Source organism: Saccopteryx bilineata, chromosome 10, assembly GCF_036850765.1.
Source record: "Saccopteryx bilineata isolate mSacBil1 chromosome 10, mSacBil1_pri_phased_curated, whole genome shotgun sequence".
Taxonomy (NCBI): domain Eukaryota; kingdom Metazoa; phylum Chordata; class Mammalia; order Chiroptera; family Emballonuridae; genus Saccopteryx; species Saccopteryx bilineata.
The window spans coordinates 63,191,192-63,213,355 of record NC_089499.1 but is presented as its reverse complement, the minus strand read 5'-3'; the positions used below and the strand labels follow the sequence as shown (position 1 = coordinate 63,213,355).

The 22,164-nt window shown below is 43.9% G+C and overlaps 1 protein-coding gene across 9 annotated transcripts in view; it reads right to left on the bottom strand.

Moving 5' to 3' along the window:
- Nucleotides 1-22,164, bottom strand: part of FLNB (filamin B) — a 165,751-nt gene that overhangs the window by 72,390 nt on the left and 71,197 nt on the right. For all 9 annotated transcript variants that reach the window (XM_066245747.1, XM_066245749.1, XM_066245745.1 and 6 more), the window contains exons 5-11: nt 12,712-12,830; nt 11,774-11,851; nt 8,725-8,887; nt 7,668-7,865; nt 4,629-4,766; nt 2,977-3,103; nt 1,829-1,965 (exon numbers count right to left, since the gene is read on the bottom strand). In XM_066245747.1, coding sequence (XP_066101844.1) covers nt 1,829-1,965; nt 2,977-3,103; nt 4,629-4,766; nt 7,668-7,865; nt 8,725-8,887; nt 11,774-11,851; nt 12,712-12,830 — 960 coding nt within the window. The remainder of the gene's footprint in view (nt 1-1,828; nt 1,966-2,976; nt 3,104-4,628; nt 4,767-7,667; nt 7,866-8,724; nt 8,888-11,773; nt 11,852-12,711; nt 12,831-22,164) is intronic.

The window sequence follows — 22,164 nt, the reverse complement described above, 5'->3', positions numbered from 1 at the left end:
GATTTCCCCCAGATATTTTTTGTGGCAGATAAATATCTATATATGTATGCAAGACAAAATCATGAAAAGATATGCCTAAAGATTTAGTGTTATCTCTAGTCTACAAAGATATACTAAAATATTATTTCTCTAGAAGGAAAAAAATTTTTTTGAGAGAAGGACAAATAGGGACAGACAGGAAGAGAGAGAGAGATGAGAAGCATCAATTCTTCATTGCAGCACCTTAGTTGTTCATTGATTGCTTTCTCATATGTGCCTTGATTGGAGGGCTACAGCAGAGTGAGTGACCCCTAGCTCAAGCCAGCAATCGTGGGTTCGTGTCTATGATCCCACACACAAGCCAGCAACTTCAGGGTTTCGATCCTGGGTCCTCTGTGTCCCAGTCCGACGCTCTATCTACTGCGCTACTGCTTGGTCAGGCTCTAGAAGGAAAAATTTAATGTGATTTTTTTTTTTTTTTTTTCTGAAGCTGGAAACAGGGAGAGACAGAGAGACTCCCGCATGCGCCCCACTGGGATCCACCTGGCACGCCCACCATGGGGCGACGCTCTGCCCACCAGGGGGCGATGCTCTGCCCATCCTGGGCATCGCCATGTTGGCGACCAGAGCCACTCCAGCGCCTGAAGCAGAGGCCACAGAGCCATCCCCAGCGCCCGAGCCATCTTTGCTCCAATGGAGCCTTGGCTGCGGGAGGGGAAGAGAGAGACAGAGAGGAAAGTGCGGCGGAGGGGTGGAGAGGCAAATGGGCGCTTCTCCTGTGTGCCCTGGCCGGGAATCGAACCCGGGTCCTCCGCACGCTAGGCCAACGCTAATGTGATTTCTTATTTTCTCCTTTTTGCTTATTTCTATTACCTAAAATTTTTTTTTTTTTTTAAAGAGACAGAGAGTGAGTCAGAGAGAGGGATAGACAGGGACAGACAGGAATGGAGAGAGATGAGAAGCATCAATCATTAGTTTTTCATTGCGTGTTGCAACACCTTAGTTGTTCATTGATTGCTTTCTCATATGTGCCTTGACCGCGGGCCTTCAGCAGACCGAGTAACCCCTTGCTGGAGCCAGCGACCCTGGGTTCAAGCTGGTGGGCTTTTCCTCAAACCAGATGAGCCCGCACTCAAGCTGGCGACCTCAAGGTCTCGAACCCCGGTCCTCTGCATTGCAGTCTGACGCACTATCCACTGCGCCACCGCCTGGTCAGGCTCTATTACCTAAAATTAAGGTCATTAAATTATGGCCAGTAGGCCATATCCATTCACTTCCTATTTCTGTAAATAAGGTTTCACTGAAAGACAGCCATACTCCTTCACTTACATATTTTCTACAATGGAAGCACTTAATAGTTGTAAGAGAATATGACCCACAATACAAAATATTTTCTCTCTGATTCTTTGAAGAGAGATCAGTGTTGACCACTGATCTAAAATAATTATATATACATCAGATGTATATTTAAAATGTATTCAGTTTTGCTCCAAAGAATATTTATCCCCAAATTTCTGATTTCAAAAAAAATTAATTCATATCTAAACTAAGGATCAGTCAACATCATCTGCTGTGTGCTCACTATGTTGGAGGAACAACACCCATAGAAAGCCTCCACTCTCAAGGTCTAGTGATGGAAAGAACGAAGCAGAGGGCAACCAGAGGACAGGAGGGAGATGGGGACTGTAATTCCACAGCCATGTGCAGAGGTGGGTGGCCTCAAGGTGGTGAGGAGACCAGGCAGTTAAGGGTAGTGAGGCTCAGGAGGCCCCAACTCTCGGCAATGCCAGACCCAAGCCCCCTGTAATCTCAGACCTCCAGAAGCTGCGGGTCAGCTGCTCCCACTTACCCAGAGACCCCACCTCAGAGCCAATGGACTCCACCACGAAGTCTGCCGACCGCCCAGCAATCCCACCATGGAGGCCAGGGCCCCATGCTCGGACTTTCTGCATGCCTGCTTCAGGGCCAACTTGAACTTCAAAGGGGCTTAATAAAAGGAACAGAAGAAGCATTAAAGAGCAAAGCAGGTGTGAAATACAGCCATAAGCTGCTTACACATATTCTTTCCACTTGCTGGATCCTTAAACCTGCAGGCCCATCTCCAGCCAAGCCCTTCCTTCAAGCAGGTCCCCCCACAGCCATTATTAGGTCAACAATATAGAGTAAAGTGCTGTCCAGGGCATGCAGGTGGCCACTGGCTTGGCACTCAAGCCACACTGCCTTGCAATAGCTCTCTGCTCAATTACTTTTGTGTGCAGGGCTCACGAGACTGTGAGCCCTGGAAGGCAAAAAGGTGCATACTTTTCCACACCCTGCTTATGCTGCAACAAGAAAACTAGGTTGAACTGGCATTAGCCCATGCATGAATGAATGTGCTTTAAGTTTCATGCAGGAAATGAAACAACAGTCTGCTTAGATTCTCAGAACCCTATAATATGCCCAGATATTTCTCAAGGTAAACTAAATTTATTCAGAGTTTAAAGTTGCCCCCAAGAGAGCTGGAAAACACAGAAACACAGGGCAGGCAAACTGCACCGCCCCCATGGCCAAGCTGCAGACGGGTCCCTTGGTTCCTGACTACACTCACGGAGAGGACTTTAATGTAAACCAGAGCAGATTTTACCCCCATGGCATTCCTGAACAGAGGCACACATTGAAAGAAAGAGAATCTCAGTTTATATAAGGGTGTACAGACACACAGCCCATTTGCTCTCTATTACTGCTCCTTCTGGCTTCCCCACCTCCCACCAGCCCCAAACCACCAGCATCTGATTTAAAGCAAGGCAGCCGAAACCACAGTGACTTTCTGCTGCTTTTGAGAACAAGCCAAATGTCTGTGAGCTATGCTAAAAAAAAAAAGAAAAGAAAATAAAAATAAAAATAATGTTTTCAACAAAGCGGATCTCTTTCCGTCCTGCAGCCCAGGAAGGAACTGCCATGAGCCGGGCCTGGGCTGAGCACACCTTCAGAGGGACCCAACTCCAGCTGGGGACTCACCTCTTTGGAATGTGGTGTCCCCCCCATGTGATGGTGACGCTGTATTTCCCTGGGTTACTGGGGTAATACTCAAATGCATAGACTCCATCCAGAAAGCCTTTCTGCTTCACCAGCTCCTCCAGACCCTCTGTGGGAAGGAAGCACACCATCTTTCCAATGCAATCCTAGGCTCAGAATGAGAACCCAAAAGACAAGAACAAAAAGACAGCAATATGCACAAAACATAAGCCACAGGGGAAAGCTAAGTAGGCCGCCTCAGAGGGAGGGACCCCTAAAACCCAAGAGATTCATTCAAAGTTAAAAATGGACCCATCTCTGCTTCAAATTATGGGAAAGGAGAAGATTTTCAGCTGACTTACTTTAGGAGGCTCTCTCAAGTAGGAGGGGGCTAGCAGGTCTTGAACCTCCTGGGTTTGTGCAGAGATAAATCTAGTCACATCTCAATTTTTCCTTAATATCCTACCCATCTTAGCTCCTCCCCTCCCCCAATAAAAAGTAGTGTCAAGAATGAATCTTTATGCATATTTGGCATGAGTTTCGGGTTAGTGTCCTGGCATATCTTTTTTAATGAAAGCTGGCAAAAGTGAGAAAGCCCTTGTGTGCTATCTACAAGAAGGCAGGTTTTAGATGCTATACCACAAACTCCAGAGCAAGCTATCAGGCAGGAACTTGTTTTATGTTGAGCCTTGAGGTTTGGCCAGGAAAGTCATTTATTCAAGTTAGAATCCAATGTTAGAGAAAAAAGAAATGCTTCCTTGGCTCCTGTAGCAATAAGCTCGGAGGGAGGATAGCCCCAGAGCACCCTGGGTCCAGGTCTGAGCAGTCTGGAACCTTGGCTGCCCTTGGGCTCAGCCTGCCCCAAAGCTTGGTACTCCGAGATAAAATATTAACTTTCTGGAGCTCAGAATACCCTGGTCCAGCCTGTTGGGAGCACAGAGGGTAAGAGCAGTCCTAGCATAGGAAGCTCAGGATTCTACAAGCCAAGGGCTACTATACCTGCAACTAGATATGCTGAGCTGCTTATCTGGTCCAGGGAAAAACTCGAGGATGTTGTCCTTGTATCTACTGTCTCCTTTCCCAAAAGAGGGAGCAAGAATGAGTTGCAGGGTACAACCCTCCACTCCACAATTGGTCTTTTTATTACAAAAAAACTTAACCTTAGGGAATTTGGTACCCTTTCTATAAGCACTGGTAATAGTAATTAGGTACCTGACATAATTTCATAGTCTATAAAACATAACCTGTCGTGGGAAATCAGTGGCTTTGGAGACTGCCTGGATTCAAGTTCAGATGCTTACAAGCTGTGGGACTTTGGGCAGGATCCTTTTTCTCTAAGCCTAGATTTACCCAAATAAAAAAACGGACCTCTTCAGGTTGTTGTTCCAAGGACAGCATTTCCCAAACCTATTAATTACATCACTGCTTTTTCTACTCCCATAAGCCTTAATATAATGTGAGTCTACCCAAACACCACTGTCCAGACCTGCAACCAGGGCAGACATTACTAATCAATCACTGCTTCCTTCCTTATGGAGCACAGATAGCCTCAAATCTTTGACACATCTCTGGGATACATGGGGTGAAATCCATATGCCACAGCTACAAACTTAGCTGAAATCATACCTGAGATGAGGGAACAAAGGAGCACTTACTAGGACCCTTCACGGTTATGCTGAGCTCCCCGCTTCCAGCAGCTTTGGTGTCAACCTTGAAGTCTGCAGTCTCCCGGATGCGGATGCCTTTGGGCTGCAGGCCTCGACCACTGGCCCGGCAGGCATTTGGATTGCAGGCTGCAAGCAGAGTTTCGACATCAATTCAACCTTTCATTCTTTAGTCAGAGTTGAGTGAGCCAAGGTAACTTGGAGCCACCCGCCAAGAAAATATTTGCTCTGCACAAAGAGTATGAGGCACTTGCTGAGACCAGGGGTCCCATTTAGGGAGCACACTAGGCTAGCTAATAAGGACACAACATAACTTTGTCCAGCAACACCGCAGAGCGAATGAGGAAAAGTTACTTTGGCAAAGAAAACCAGAGAGCGGTGTGGATTCCCTGGGCTCTGGGTACCAGCTGAATCCTGGCATTTATCCTCTCAGTGGTAAAGGGGAATTAAGACCTAGTGCTGGACATTGTTCAAACCTCATTGCTATACTCAAGGGCCCACTAATTGGGAAGACTGGATTTTTTCAAGTCAACCTGAAAAATATAGTGCTTGAAAACAACTGACCAGGTTCCAAACTTTGGGCCAGTCATTTCTAAAAGTCTAAACATTGTCGTCTTCCACATAAAGAGCCAGAGGATAGCTCAAAGGGAAGCCAGCCCCACTCTGGCCAAGGAGACAGACACTCAGTACCTTCTGTCACAAGGTCCTAGGAATGCGGGTGGCTACGAATGAAACTATTAGCAATGAACATCACTCTCAAGTTGATGTCTAGATCTGGTAAAAAAGCTAAAGTTGTAAGTCTAAAAACTAAGGACAAAGATAGCTTCTAACATTCCTTACATAGGTCCACAAAATTAGTGCTCTATTGAGTTCATCACAAAGTTGATAAAAGACATCCTTGTACCCCAGGAATTCATTGTCAACATGGGCATCCTTCTCATTAAGTATAGAAATGAGAGATTAATGGGTAAAATGTCAAGTTGTTTATTAAATGGCTTTTCCTTTCCAAATTTGACACTGTATATTTGATAGCTCTCTATATACTATGGGTCACAAACTCCAGAGAAAAAAACTCTTTAGTTTACTCCACAGAAGGAAGGTCATTCCTGCCCTCCACAATGTCCTCAGCTGGCAATCTGGCAAACAACTAGTTCCCAAAGAGACACACAGCCTTGGAGTTAGAGACGATTTTAGGTGGTTCATGGACGTATTTAAGTTTATGGTGGAACTTTGTGGCAAGTACCATTGGTTTTCATTGTGAAAATGATATACAGCTTCTTTTTTCTAAAAAATCATTTAATTGAAGGAAGGAGTAGTATATCAAAAGAAAAACTCTATTACTTACATGCTATAGAATACAAGTGACAGAGAGATAGGCCAGGAGTGAAAAGGGTAATCCATGACAGAGGACGTGGGAAAACACTACTGAACAAGGAAAGCCATTCAAATTCTTTCTAGTGTTATGTCAAAGAGTTTTGCTTATGAATATGTAGTGTTTTTTTTTTTTTAATTTGTCAAGGGGAGAAATGTTGGTTATATCAAGAATAAGTCACAATGAGATGACAGGACCTCCCTTGGAGGGTTTAAATGTGTCTTTAAAAAAATCAAATACTCATAAAAATTGTGAACATGAGCAATGATTTCCATATCAAAAGGGTAACCGGCCTGACCAGGCGGTGGCGCAGTGGATGGAGTGTTGGACTGGGATGCGGAGGGCCCAGGTTCGGGGCCCCGAGGTCGCCGGCTTGAGCGTGGGCTCATCTGGCTTGAGCAAAAAAAAAAAGCTCACCAGCTTGGAACCGGGGTCGCTGGCTCGAGCAGGGGTTGCTCGGTCTGCTGAGGGCCCGCGGTCGGGGCACGTGTGAGAGGGCGGTCAATGTACAACTAAGGTGTTGCAGTGAAAAACTGGTGATTGATGCTTCTCATCTCTCTCCATTCCTGTCTGTCTATCCCTCTCTCTGACTCTCTCTTTGTCTCTATTAAAAAAAAAAAAAAAAAAGGGTAACCGCTCAGTTCTTATAAACACTAAATAGAGCTAGAGTTTGAAGGAAACTACCAAATTCTCCACCATTTTGAAATGTTTCATCATAATAAGAGGTGGGCTTGTTGTCTGGCTGGACATGTTGTGATAACACCTACAGTGTCGTTTCCTGAGGCCACAAACAGCTTCGGCTCAGCCCACATTTGCAGGCAGCACAACAAACTGGCAAAGAAGCCCCACCCAAACAGCCCTTACCAATCAAGGTGCCTCAGGCCCAGTGCTCTCAACTAGGAAGCCAACAGCTTCAGGGTCCAGGCTAGCCCAGAGGCAGGATTCAGAAGAGGACACCAGGTCTGCAGGTGCAGATGCAGGACAGAACAGGAAAAGGCAAGTATTGATTAGAAAAGGCAGCAGAGTTGGGGGTCGGGGTAGGGAACAGGACGAGCAACACAGAAGAAGGCAAAAGTCTAATAGAAAAATACATGTTTCTGACTACAGAGGGAGTTTAGCAGTGTGGTTAAGGGGTCAAGAGACCTGCATTCTACTCCTACTGATGCCTAGCCTCTAATCAACATTATCTTATGTCATCTAAGCCTCGGTGTCTCCACTGCAAACTGGGAATAATAATAGCAGCTAGAACAGAGGCTGGTGTGATGATTAGATGCAGTGCCTGGGAGCCAGTAGAGGCCAAGCAGGGGGGGGGGGCCGGCGCGGGACAACAGCAGTGCTACTGCGGCTAACCTTGGCCACAGACGCCAACGCCTCAACGGCCTCAGTCCTACATTTCTCAGTGGGGATAACTGACCCTCCTGGACAAGTGTTTCGGGGAGGATTAAATGAGTTAATATTAAAGCTCTGAGGTCATTTCACAACTCACAGAGAGATATTAGAATGAATATCTTGAGGACATATGAAGCCACTTCCCACAGAAACGGGATAGGTGAGAGTTCAGTTCTGGTCCTTGACCATTCTCCTAGCCGTGAGAATGTGCACAGTGAGCCTGGATGCCAGAAGCACATGTGACATGTGGTCGGCCCCCCAGCACTCACCTTCCCCAACCTGTACAATGAAGGGACTCTTAGGAATGGTGTCCCCAGCAAAGGTGACCCTGACCACGTGAGGGCCGGGATGCATTGGTTTGTACACACATCGGTACACCTGGTTTCCTTTGTCTTCCACAAGCAGCTCCACGGTGTTCTTCCCCTGGGGGTCTTCCACCTCAACACCAATGTCACCCACGCCGGCACCTATGACAGAGAGCATTCCATGAGCCCCAGCACCTTCTCAGAAAGCTCCCTGCTGATCAGTATAAGAGCAAGTACAAACTGCAAAGGAAAGAGGCAGAGGCACTCAGAAGGGCCACACGATGATGTGCACAGCTGTTTTCTGCCAGCAGAGAGGGACAGGCACAGCTGAACTTTCCTCCCCTCCCATTCTCTACACCAGAAAGAAAGCGGACATTTCAAGAATTGTATCTTATTCACTCCTCCCCGCCCAACCCACACAGGACCTGGTACAGAATTTGGTCTAGTAGAAGATTCTTAATACTTAAGTTTCTTTGGAACATTTATTTAGTCAAATAAGAAATGTGTACAGAAATTGACTGATTCTTAATAAACAATGTCAAGCTCGTATGTAAGATTTTAGGAGGGGAAGCTAGTTTTGAAAAATCTAAAAATATAATCAACACATTTAAAACAGAGAACAGATTGATGGTTACCAGAGGGGAGGGGACTTGGGGACCTGGCTGAAAAGGTGAAGATATTGAGAAGTACAAATTGGTAGTTACAGAATAATCATAGGGATGCAAATAACAGCATAGGGAGTATAGTCATGTCAGGTAGGTATTTGAAATGTCAGGGTGACCACTTTATAAAAAGTTTATAATTGTCTAATTACTATGTTGTACACCTGAAACTAATACAGAATAATACTGCGTATAAACTGTAATTAAAATTTTTAAAGATAAATTTATCAAGATAGGGGGGAGAAATTGAAAAAACTATTTTTATTGTTGGCTGTTTGATTTAAAAGACAAAGGTCAGGCACCCCAAGCCTTCTCTGGTTTTACAAGAAAGCCCAGTTCGTGGAGGAAAGGCATGGTACCTGCTGTGTAGATGTCAAAGTAGGTCGGCTTATTGGCGATGTTTCCTGCAGCTTCCAAACCCGGGCCTTTTGCAGTGACTTTAGTAGCATCTCCCTGGGCCTTGTCAACATTCACTTCAAATGGGCTCTTGGAGATGTGCTGTCCTGCAAAAAGTACTGTGACCTACAAGTGACAGAGAGACGACATGTAATCACTTCTCCTTGCCCAGCAAGACTACCAGATCAAGCCACATGCTTTGTGATTTTTCTCTTCCAACCTCCTGATTATTCGCACAAAGGGGGCTGAAACCAGGAGCCCTGCTGCTGGCCTGAATGAGACTCACCCGGCTCCATCAGCCATGTGGTGGGGCCTGAGATATCTGGCCTTCAGCAAACTAAAAATGCTTCCATCAGATATATTTAGCCTCTCCAGTAGGATATGATCAAATATTTGTACTTGAATCTTTAGAAAGGCAGCCCTTTAAGGCAACTGCAGAAGGGACCACTCTTCCCCTAGAGTCAAAGTATTTCTCAAGGGATTAAGTTCATCATTCCCAGACACATGGATTCAAGAAAAAATACAGATTTCCACCTAAAACTTTTAAAGATTTTGTTTCTTTGTTTATTTAAAGAGAGAAGGGAGAGGAGCAGGAAGCATCAACTCCCATATGTGCCTTGACCAGGCAAGCCAGGGCTTTCAAATGTTGACCTCAGTGTTCCAGGTCAACATTTTATCCACTGCACCACCATAGGTCCGGTCCATCTAAAACTTAAACTAGAGTCCTCACCTTTTAAATTTTTCAGGGATATTAGGTTAGGCTTCATATGAATTGAATATATTAATTACATTATAAATGCTCTCCTCAAGATTTTTTCCCCTAACCTCATGATGTTCTAAGGGTGTAAATCTATGGCCATGGTTCCAGATGAATTCATTAAAGATTAAGATGGTGAGTATGGTCGATGTCTCAATCTTGTCATGGTTCACAGGGACTGGACTGTGTGTGCTGTTGAAGGTTTCACTCCACTTTTCTGCAAGACTCCCTTAGCCCCCACCCATAGGCCAAGTGAACATCAACTCAAATAGAACTCAGAATGTTGCTGAGACAAATAGCCTGGGGCTGGTTCCTCATCAATTCTCCATGTACATGAGTGGGCCACTGGCCTCCACTATAGTCACTGGGCCTTCTCCATGCTCAGGCTTCAATGCTGATAGATGCTCCAGAACACTTTGAAGGGGCTACTTAAGGCAGCATAAAGACAAAGCCCATGGCTTAGCATCTGTACTCCAGGTATGCAGTTAGATAGGCAGAGTTCAAAAATTACAAAAAAATGCCTGGCCAGGCGGTGGCACAGTGGACAGTATCAGACTGGGACGCAGAGGATGCAGGTTCAAAACCCCAAGGTCGCTCGGCTTGAGCATGGACTTACCAGCTTGAGTGAGTGAGGGGTTGCTGGCGTAAGTGCGGGATCATAGACATAACCCCATGGTCGCTGGCTTGAAGCCCAAGGTCTCTAGCTTGAGCAAGGGGTCATTCACTCTGCTGTAGCCCCCCAGTCAAGGCACATATGAGAAAGCAATCACTGGGCCCTGGCCGGTTGGGTCAGTGGTAGAGCGTCGGCCTGGTGTGCAGAGGTCCTGGGTTCGATTCCCGGCCAGGGCACACAGGAGAAGCGCCCATCTGCTTCTCCACCCCTCCCCCTCTCCTTCCTCTCTGTCTCTCTCTTCCCCTCCCGCTGCTGAGGCTCCATTGGAGCAAGGATGGCCCAGGCGCTGGGGATGGCTCCTTGGCCTCTGCCCCAGGCACTAGAGTGGCTCTGGTCGCGACAGAGCGTCACCCCCTGGTGGGCAGAGCGTCGCCCCCTGGTGGGCGTGCCGGGTGGATCCCGGTCAGGCGCATGCAGGAGTCTGTGTGACTGTCTCTCCCCGTTTCCAGCTTTAGAAAAATAAAAAAAAGAAAAAAGAAAAAAGAAAAGAAAGCAATCACTGAACAACCAAGGTGCTGCAATAAAGAATTGATGCTTCTCATCTCTCCCACTTCCTATCTATCTGTCCCTGTCTCTGTCACTCTCACACAAAAAATAAATAAATAAATAAATAATAAAAAACTTGCCTGACCAGGCGGTGGCGCAATGGATAGAGCATCGGACTAGGATTCAGAGGACCCAGGTTCGAGACCCCAAGGTTGCCAGCTTGAGCGCGGGTTCATCTGGTTTGAGCTAAAGCTCACCAGCTTGGACCCAAGGTCGCTGGCTTGAGCAAGGAGTTATTCGGTCTGCTGAAGGCCCACGGTCAAGGCACATATGAGAAAGCTATCAATGAACAACTAAAGTGCCACAACAAAAAACTGATGATTAATGCTTCTCATCTCTCTCTCCCTTCCTGTCTGTCTGTCCCTATCTATCCCTCTCTCTGACTCTCTCTCTGTCTCTGTAAAAAAAAAAAAAAGAGGCCCTGGCCGGTTGGCTCAGTGGTAGAGCGTCAGCCTGGCGTGTGGGGGAACCAGGTTCGATTCCCGGCCAGGGCACACAGGAGAAGCGCCCATTTGCTTCTCCACCCCCCCCCCCCTCCGTCCTTCCTCTCTGTCTCTCTCTTCCCCTCCCGCAGCCAAGGCTCCATTGGAGCAAAGATGGCCCGGGCGCTGGGGATGGCTCTGTGGCCTCTGCCCCAGGTGCTAGAGTGGCTCTGGTTGTGGCAGAGCGACGCCCTGGAGGGGCAGAGCGTCGCCCCCTGGTGGGCGTGCCGGGTGGATCCCGGTCGGGCGCATGCGGGAGTCTGTCTGTCTGACTGTCTCTCCCCGTTTCCAGCTTCAGAAAAATACAAAAAAATAAATAAAATAAAAAACTTAGTGGAATTCAACAAATCTAGATAGATTTGCTAATGTCTCAAGTCTGATTCATGGGGATCCCGAATTTTCTATAATGAGCATGGGTACTTTTATAATCAGAAAGGAAAATCAGAAGTTATCTTAAGAAAATTGCTCTTTTTCCTAAGATATCCTTCCTTCCACACATATTGAAGCAAGCTCCGAAGAGCATTCCAAGCAACAGCCATGACACTTCATCTTACTTTGTGCAGCCCGGTGACCTTAGGCAGATACTCCACAGAGTAAGTCTTGTTCTTGTCACTAGCAGGGGTCACTTGTGCCTAGGACAGAAGATGAGCAGCAGTTAGAGAAGGCACCAGGTATGAGTAAAAGCATTCTGATAGAGCCAATCTCTTGCAGAGAGCTGGCAGGTCAGGAACCTGTCCTGGCTATTTCCTGCCCCATCACTCCTACAGAACTGCCCAGGAAAAGAGTAGCTTGAAGTCACAGAAACAAATAATGTAACACAAAGGTATAACCAAGTCAGGACTCTCTGCTGTCATAGGGCTGAAACTCTCCAGATGAGAGAGATTATAAAGCAAGTAACTTAAATCTTTACTGGCCATATATGTTAGGTATTCATGAAATGCTGGGCCCAGTGTTAGGTACCCCCAAATAAAGAAAATCAGGTATAGAAAAAAAGAAAAGAAAAGAAGAAAATCAGGTAGAATCCCTGCTAGAGTGGAGGAAATTAACAATATGCCAGTGAACTTAGAATTTCAGATATTATGAAGCACTAGAAATAAAATATAGTCTTAAGAAGATACGTAGACAAAAGGAACAGTACTTGCAAAGTCCTTGAGGGAAAAACTAAAGGATGATCAGAGTAGGAAGAGAGGAACACCTCAGAACTGTATTGTTACCGTTATTCTGGCCATCAGTATCTAAAACCTCAACTAACTAGGCTTTTGCGAAAATCAAAGTATACTTTATTTTATTAAACATTGTGATCTTGGGTATCAATTTATAATTTTCAAGGCACAGCCTTTAGATAAGTAACTTCAACCATGGAAGCCTCAGGATCCTTTTGGTAAAAAACAATTTTTGTTGTGAGTTTTAATGAGAAAAATGGAGGCACAGCCCCAGCCCTGTGACAAATCCCATGGGATTCTTACAGAGGAGGCAGCATTTTCCACCATACCTCTTCTTTGTTCCCTTCTGGGTCCTCGACAAACACCATCAAGTCTCCTTGCCCGGCGCTGATAGTGTCCACAGTAAACTTGGCCGGCTGCTTCACCATGTTTCCAGTGGGCTCGATTCCTGCCACAGGTTTATACAAGCACATTACAAGCTGGGCCAGGCCCTGACACAAGCCATCAGCCCTTGTGTCTCCTTCAGGACACCCAGACATAGGACTCGGCCCTGCAGCCACCACATGGGAGACAGGGACAAACTGCCATGCCAAGAATAACACAACAACGAGTTCCAATCCCTAATTTTTTCCTTGTTATGTAAGCAACAATCAATTCTGAAATAATCAGAGCAATTCAGAAATCTATACAATTATGAAAAAAGAAGGGAGACTGACAGTGGAGCTGGCACTGAGGGAGGCAACTTTGAAAGAGGAGGAATGGCCCTGGCCGGTTGGCTCAGCGGTAGAGTGTCGGCCTGGCGTGCGGGGAACCCGGGTTCAATTCCCGGCCAGGGCACATAGGAGAAGCGCCCATTTGCTTCTCCACCCCTCCCCTCCTTCCTCTCTGTCTCTCTCTTCGCCTCCCGCAGCCAAGGCTCCATTGGAGCAAAGATGGCCCGGGCGCTGGGGATGGCTCCTTGGCCTCTGCCCCAGGTGCTAGAGTGGCTCTGGTCACGGCAGAGCATCACCCCCTGGTGGGCAGAGCTTCGCCCCTGGTGGGCGGCGTGCCGGGTGGATTCTGGTCGGGCACATGCGGGAGTCTGTCTGACTGTCTCTCCCCGTTTCCAGCTTCAGAAAAAGAAAAAAAAAAAGTATTTAAAAAAAAAAAAGAAAGAAAGAGGAGGAATGAAACAAGGGAGAATGGCTCATTTTTCATTAAAGACAATTTTGTAGTAAAATGTTTAAAAATTGCATTCAATTATTTTTTAATTAACCTTTTTATTTTGAGACAACTGCCCAATTTAATCTGAGACAGATTCACATGCAAGTATAAGAATTAATATACTTTTATTCAGTTCCTTGACAGTTACATTGTACAAAACTCCAGTGCAGTATCATAACAAGGTCGCTGATCTTGACACTGCCAAAATAAGAGTATTTCCACCTTCATTGGGATCCCTCATGTTGCTCTTTTCTAGTCACATCCTCTGACCTCCCACCTCATTCTCTTCTCATCTGCTATCCATCTCTAATTTTATCATATCCAGAATGTTACATAAATGGAATCATACATTATAATATTTTTTTAATTAAGTGAAGAGAGGTGGGGAGGCAGAGAGACCGACTCCCACATGCAACCGGCCTGGGATCCACCTGTCAGGCCTCCTACTGGTTTTCCCATCTGGGTCCACTTCTCTATTGTTCAGCAACGGAGCTATTTTGGTGCCTGAGGCAAGGCCATGGAGCCATCCTCAGCACCCAAGGCCAACTTGCTAGAACCATTTGAGCCATGGCTGTGGGGGGAGGGGGAGAGAGGGAGAGAGAAAGAGAAAGGGGGAGGGTGTATCTGGGTTGTTTTCAATTGTCTGTAACTGATAAAACTGCTATAAACATCACATATAGATTTGTGTAAGACCATGTTTTCATTTCCCCAGGATAAATGCCAAGGAGTGCAACTGTTGGGTCAAACAGTAGTTGCATTTTAATTCTTTTTAAAAACTGCCTACAACACTCTGTTCCAGAGTGGCTGGACCATTTTACATTCCTATCAGCAATGTGTGAGGGATCTGGCTGGATCCAGCTTCTCTGCATCCTGGCCAGCACTTACTGTTGTCACTGCTTTCTACTTTAGTCATTCTAATAGGTCTGCAGTGGTTTTAACTTGCATTTCTCTGTGGCTTCAATTTTCAACTGCTGTGCTGCAACAATTTTTAAAACATGCAATACCTGACTATTTAGTCTGGGGCACTGACCTCTTTTCCCTTAGATTGTCAAATAAAAAAATAACAGCAACACATTAAACATCTGGTGTGAATGAATCAAAATTACACCTATTTTTTTTGTCAGATCAGCAAAAAACACTCAATATATTTTAGTAATTTTAAAATTTTAGTAATTAGTTAATGTTGAATTAACTATAATGAAAAGGTTGCAAGTCGCTGCTCTATGCAATGGCACTGAATACCTTTTCCCGTGCTGCTGTGCTATCTGTACAGCCTAGTCGGTGAAATGACAGTTTCTATCTGTACAGCCTAGTCGGTGAAATGACCGTTTCTATCTGTTCAGCCTAGTCGGTGAAATGACCGTTTCTATCTGTACAGCCTAGTCGGTGAAATGACAGTTTCTATCTGTACAGCCTAGTCGGTGAAATGACCGTTTCTATCTGTACAGCCTAGTCGGTGAAATGACCGTTTCTATCTGTACAGTCTAGTCGGTGAAATGACCGTTTCTATCTGTACAGTCTAGTCGGTGAAATGACAGTTTCTATCTGTACAGTCTAGTCGGTGAAATGACAGTTTCTATCTGTACAGCCTAGTCGGTGAAATGACAGTTTCTATCTGTACAGCCTAGTCGGTGAAATGACAGTTTCTATCTGTACAGCCTAGTCGGTGAAATGACAGTTTCTATCTGTACAGCCTAGTCGGTGAAATGACAGTTTCTATCTGTACAGTCTAGTCGGTGAAATGACCGTTTCTATCCTTTGCCTATCTTCTAATTGGGTAGTTTTGATTATTTTGTTTTATTTTATTTTAACTATTGAGTTTATATTCTAGACACTAGTGCTTTGTTGAATATGTGGTTTCCAAATATTTTCTCCCAGTCGTTAGCTTATCTTTTCATCCCCTTAATTTGCAAGGTTTGAAAAAGTCTTCCCAGGCCCTTGGAGCAACATTTGAGTCCTATCTGAGAAGCTGTCCAGGTGGCCTGTAGCATGGTGCAGGCTAAGGGAGCTAGTCCCGCAGAAGAGTGGGGGACCCAGGAATGCACCCTTCAATGAGAAACTCCCTAACAGAACATACAGTCACCTCCTTGTGCACCTGCCTTAAGACAAACCATACTTTCCTACATTTTTTACAGTTTTTAACTTTGATATGAACTCCAACTTACCATTTTCTTTTTCTTTTATGGAACATGCTTTTAGTGTCAAGTCTAGAACTCTACATTGTCTTAGATTCCAAAGATTCCCTTCTGGTTTTAAGTTTTACAGTTACATAGTCTTACATTCAAGTCTATGGTCAATTGACTTAATTTTTATATAAAGTGTCAGAGTTAGACTGAGGTTCCTTTTTTTTCTTTCGGGCATCATGTGTTGAGAAGTGCTTCTGCACTTTTGTAAAGAATAAGTTGTGCATATTGAAATGGGAATCTTTCTGAGTTCTGTACTCCATTCTATTGACCTATATGCATCTATCCCTCCAACAGTATCACAGTCTTGATTATCGTAGCTTATTTTAAGTCTTGAAATCAGGTATAATGACTCTTCCTTTATTGTTCTTTTTTTTTTTCAAAATTAATTTCCCTACTATAGTTCCTTTGCTTTTTCATATACATTTTGAAATAATAATCTTTTTTATGTCCACCAAAAAAATCTTGCCAGGATTTTGATAGCAAATGTGTTAAACCTATATGACAATTTGGGGAGAACTGACATCTTTACTTTGACTTTTTTTAATTTATAAAAACAGTACCTCTGCCCATTTATTTAAAGATTTTTATTTATTCATTTTAGAGAGAAGAGAGAGAGAGAGAAGAGGGAGGAGCAGGAAGCATCAACTTGCATATGTGCCTTGACCAGGCAAGCCCAAGGTTTTGAACCAGTGACATCAGTGTTCCAGGTCGACACTTTATCCACTGTGCCACCACAGGTCAGACCCCCATTTATTTAGATCTTCTTTGATTTATTCATTAGTGGTTTTGTAGTTTTAAGCACGTAAATCCTATACATATTTTGTCACACTTACACTTATTTCTCAAGTTCTTGAGCGACTGTAAATGGTATGGCATTTTTAAGTTTGGTGTTTTTTTGTTATGTCTAGTAGACAAAAATATAATTGGTATTTGTATGTTGGTTTTAATATCCTGAGACTGTGTTTACCTTATTTAAAGAGAGCTTTTTGCTGTTTAAATATTTTCTCATGGACTATTATGTCATCTGCAAATAGGGACAGTTTTATATCTTACTTTCCAATAGGTGGCTTTTATTTCCTTCTCCTTGTACTGTGTCAGCTAAAACCTACATCATGACATTGAATAGCAGGGCTGAGTGGACATCTTGCCTTATTCCAATCTTAGGGAACACACTGTCTTTCACCATTATTTATACTGAGCTGTAACTATTTTGTGGCAGCTACTCTATATTGAATTGAGGAAGTTCTCTATTCCTTTTTTTCTGAGTTATAATCATGAATGGCTGTTGAGCTTTGTCAGATGCTTTTCCTGTATCAGTTGATATGATCACGTGATTTTTCTTCTTTAGCCTGTGAGAATAGCTTTTGCTAACTTTCTAATCACATGTCAGACTTGTACCCCACCCCTTGAATAAACTTCATTTGGCTTTGATGAATAATTATTTTTATGTACTACAAAATTCTATGGGGGGATACTGGTCTGTAGTTTTCTTTTTTGGCATTTCCTGTGTGTGGTTAGAGCAATACTGGGTTCATAAAATGAATCGGGAGGTATTTCCTCCTCATTTTCTGGAAGAAATTGTGTAGAATTGGTATTAATTCTTCCTCCAGTTAAATCATTTGAGCCTGGAGATTTGTTTTCCAAGAGCTTTTCAATTACAAATTTGATTCCTTTAATAGTTATAGGACCACTCAGGTTATTTACTTCATCTTGGTGAGCTTTGGTAGCTTATGGTTTTTTGAAGAAAGTCTCTTATGGCAATCCACATTTTTGCTTACCATGTTCATTCTTCCTGTTGTTCCAAGATTCTTTTTTCATTGCTTCCTTTCTGTCCAGAGAATTTCCTTTAGTCATCCTTTTAGGGTAGATGTGCTCATGACAAATTCTTTTAATTTTTCTTTATCTGAGAATGTCTCTTTTTGTTGTTATGTTTGTTTTATTGTTGTTGTTTTTTGTGTGGCAGAGACAGAGAGAGTCAGAGAGAGAAACAGATAAGGACAGACAGACAGGAAGGGAGAGAGATGAGAAACATCAATTCTTTGTTGCGGTTCCTTAGTTGTTCACTGATTGATTTCTCATATGTGCCTTGACCGGGGGGCTACAGCAGACCAAGTGACCCCTTGCTCGAGGCAGCGCCCTTGGGCTCAAGCTGGTGAACCTTGCTCAAACCAGATGAGCCCGTGCTCAAGTTGGCGACCTCGGGGTCTCGAACCTGGGTCCTCAGCATCCCAGTCCGATGCTCTATCCACTGCACCACCACCTGGTCAGGTGAGAATGTCGTAATTTCCTCTTCATTCTTAGAGGACATTCTCATCCCTGGATATAGGATACTGATAGTTCTTTTCTTCCAGCACATGAAGAATGTTGTGCCACTTTCTTTGATGAGAAATCTGCCATAGTTTCCCCCAACAGGTAAGGTGTCATTTCTCTTGTTGCTTTCAAGCTTTTACTGTCTAGTTTCTTGAAATTTGTCTAACATGTGGCTGGGTGAGAACATTTTTCTTGGTGTTTATCTTGTTTGGGTTTAGCTCAGCTTCCTGAATCTGTACCTTGCCAAATTTGGGGAATTTTCAGCCATTATTTCTTTGGGCATTTTTTAGCCCTGCCCCCTTTCTACTCTCCTTTTGGGTCTCCTATGATATGAATGCTAGATGTTTATTATCTGTTGTTCCACAGGTCCCCAAGGCTGTGTTCATTTTTTTCTACTGTCTCTGTCATTCAGATTGGGTCATGTTTGTTGCTCTATTTTCCAGTCTTCCCACTCTGCTATTAAACTCACCCATTCAGTTATTTTAGTTATTCCATTTTTCAGTTCTAAAACTTCCATTTGGACACTGGCAGGGTAGCTCAGTCGGTTAGAGTGTTGTCCAAATGTACAAAGGTTGTGGGTTGATCTCTGGTCAGGGCACATACAGGAACAGATAGATGTTTCTCTCCCTCTGGAATTTATAAATACATTTTTTTAAATTAAATAAATAGTTTGACCGGTGGTAGTGCAGTGGATAAAGCATGAGTCTGTAATGCTGAGGTCGCAGGTTCAAAACTCTGGGCTTACCTGGTCAAGGGACATATAAGAAGCAACTACTACAAGTTAGTGCTTCCTGCTCCTCTTCCCCCCTTTTTCTCTCCACTCTCTAGTCAATAAATAAAATTTTTTTAATTATTCTTAAAAATTTAAATAGATAGATAGACAGATAGATAGATAAAAACTTCCATTTGGTTCTTCTTTATATCTTCTACTTCTTTGCTGAAATTTTCAAAATTTTTTCATTTGTTTCAAGTGTACCTGTGATTGTTTGTTGGAGCCTTTTATATAATAGCTGCCTTAAAATCTTTCAAATAATTCTGTCCTGGCTGGATAGCTCAGTTGGTTAGAGCATTGTCCCACAGCACAGAGGTCGCTAGTTTGACCCCAGTCAGGACACATACAGGAACAGACCGATATTCCTGTCTCTCTCTCTCTCGCTCTCTCCCTGCCTCTCTCTAAAATCAATAAAATAAACATTTTTAAAAAATAAAATCTTTATCAAATAATTCTAACATCTCTATTTCCTCAGTGTTGGCATCAACTAATTGTCTTTTTTATTCAGTTTGAGATCTTCCTGGTTCTTGGTATAATGAGAGATTTTTGTTATTGAAACCTGGATATTCTGAGTGTTATGAGACTCTGAGGTTGCCTTTGTATAATAGCACTTCAGCAGGGGCTGGAGGGGTGCATACCCTGTTACTGCCAGTGGGGGAAGAAGTCCAGGCTCCCTATTCAACCTGCACTGCTTCTCAAAGTGAGGGGGCTCCTAATTACCGGTGTGTGCGACTGGGAATTCCAGCTTTTATCAGCCCTCCCCCACCAGCGGCTGAAAGGGGTAGGAGTGCCGCGCCACCACTCAGACGGCTCCCATTGCCATCACTGTGGTGAAGTCCAGGCCTGCACTTGGCTGTGCTGGTGTGAGCGGGGCTGGGGCCACAGCCACTGCAGCTGTGTTGGGCTGCGGCAAAGCAGTGAGCGTCTAAGAGAGGGCTGCCTTGCTAGGCTGCCCTTTCCTGGTCTTGTGGTAGAAAGAGCAGGCTACTGTTGGGACTTTTTGTGTCTGTGCTCACTGGCATTTCCAGGCTGTCAGCTTATTCAGTTCCAAGTCTGGGATTTGTGAGGCAGGAGTGAAAGCAAGGGACTCATTACTGTGTCAGTCCTTGGATCCCCAGGTCCCTAGTTAGTCTGCCTTACTTACTGTCTTCAGAGCCTTCTTCTGTTTGTTCTGTATAAAATGCCCAAGGATTTTAGGTGTACTTAGTGGGAGGAGGTAGAAAAAGTACTTCCACTCCATCTTCCCCGCAGCAAAATTTGCTCAAGAATAATTTCGTTTTCAGTTTTTCATTATAAAGAATTAAAACCTATACAGACACAGAAAACTGGAGACGAACCCCGTCACCTGGCCTCAGCAACAACTAACTCACACCTGTACCCCCACCACTTCCCTCTTCCTGATGCAAATCCTAGTCCTCACTCTCCTCTCATCAACATTCACTATATATCTCTAAAAGACATGTTTAGACTAGCTACATCAAAAAACTATCCCATCAAAAAAATTAACAATAATTTCCTAATAGCAAATATTCAGGATTCAAATTTCTAATTATCTTATAAGTATCATGAATTTCTTTTTAACGGTTAGTTGAAATAGGGTCCACGTAAGGTTCATCTATTACAACTGGTTGCCTGGTTACTAAGTCTCTTACGTCATGTTAAATCTCTCGGTTTCTACTACCTCTTCTTTCTCTCATCATCAGTCCATTAAAAACACTGGGTCACTTATTACTACATACCCTGGATTTGTATTCGTTTTTCCATAAATAATTTAGTTTAAGAAAAACTGGTGGTTCATTATTATAGAACAAGATAATATTCACACATTGTTAGGAAAGAAATGCAAATTGAAGGAAATACATAGCCGAACCTCATTGCCAACTATGTATAAATAGAACAAGACAGGAAAGTCTGGAAAGAAATACCTCGGAATGAAGCAAGGGATGGGACCAGCAGTAGGGAAGCATGCTTTCAGTTATTTTATACATTTTTCTTTTGTTTCAAATTCACAGAGTGATCACATCATTTAATAACTAGATTTAAACATGCACTTACTATATTCATAAAAACCCACTCCATCTGACTCCAACAGCCTGAGAGAAACTACTAACCCTGCAGCTCAGCCATGACTCTGGCCAGAAGGGCTGGTTAGGAGGCTGACCCACAGCTTGCACTCTAAACTCCCGGGAGCTTCGCTCACCATGCGGACAACCCTTCCCCACATCTACTCGGAATAAAAAGGGTTCAAGTCTTGCTGTGCAGTGAATGCTTCACACAACCATGGGTTTTGAAAAATGTCTCTGCTTAGCTCATAGATGCACACTTTCAACCTACCTAAACCTACAAGGAAGCCCACTACGAAGATCCATTTGTGGCCACAAGTTTACCTCAACCCAGCCTTCTCGCCTACAACCCACTGGAACTAAGCTCGTCAGGGCTCAGGGAGCAGATAACCAGCAAGGGTAACTGCCTGGTAACTGCAGTCTAATTTACACCCAGAGGGAAATAAAACAAACCTCTCAACCGTTTAGAAACCAGAAAATAAAACATTCTCTAGTCCCTGGTTTAGCAGGCAGGAATGAAGCAATGTGGCCACACAGGAAAGAGCAAACTATCCCTGCCCTTTGTCTCTCCACGGGACAAGTAACATCTTAAGGCCTACCCATGTGGTCTTATGTATGACCCTGTTGCTGAAAATGACTATTTTTGTCTTCCTACTTAAAAAGAAAGAAAATGTTAAACACAGAATTACCATATGATCTCGCAATTTCCACTTCTAAGTAGATACCCCAAAAAATGAAAAGAAGCAACTGAACATACTTGTATAGCCATGCTCACAGCACATTATACACAGCACTGAAAGGTGGAAACAACCCAAATGTCCACTGATAGAAGAGTAGAAAGATACAATGTAGTCTATATAAACAGTATTGTTCAGTTTTAAAAAGGAATGAAATTCTGATACATGCAACAACATAGATGAACCTTGAAAACACACTAATTAAGCCAAACACAAAAGGTCAAATACCATATAGTTCCACTTACATGAGGTACCTACAATAGGCAAATTCACAGAGACAGAAAATAGAATGGTAGTTGCCAGGGCTGAGGGGAGAAGGGAATGAGAATTCCTGTTTAATGGGTACAGAGCTTCAGTTTAGGAAGGAGATGAATAGTGGAGATGGTTGCACATCATCAATGTACTTAATGACACTGAACTGTGCACATGAAAATGGTTAAAGTGCCTGACCAGGCGGTAGCGCAGTGGATAGAGCGTCGGACTGGGATGCGGAGGACCCAGGTTCGAGACC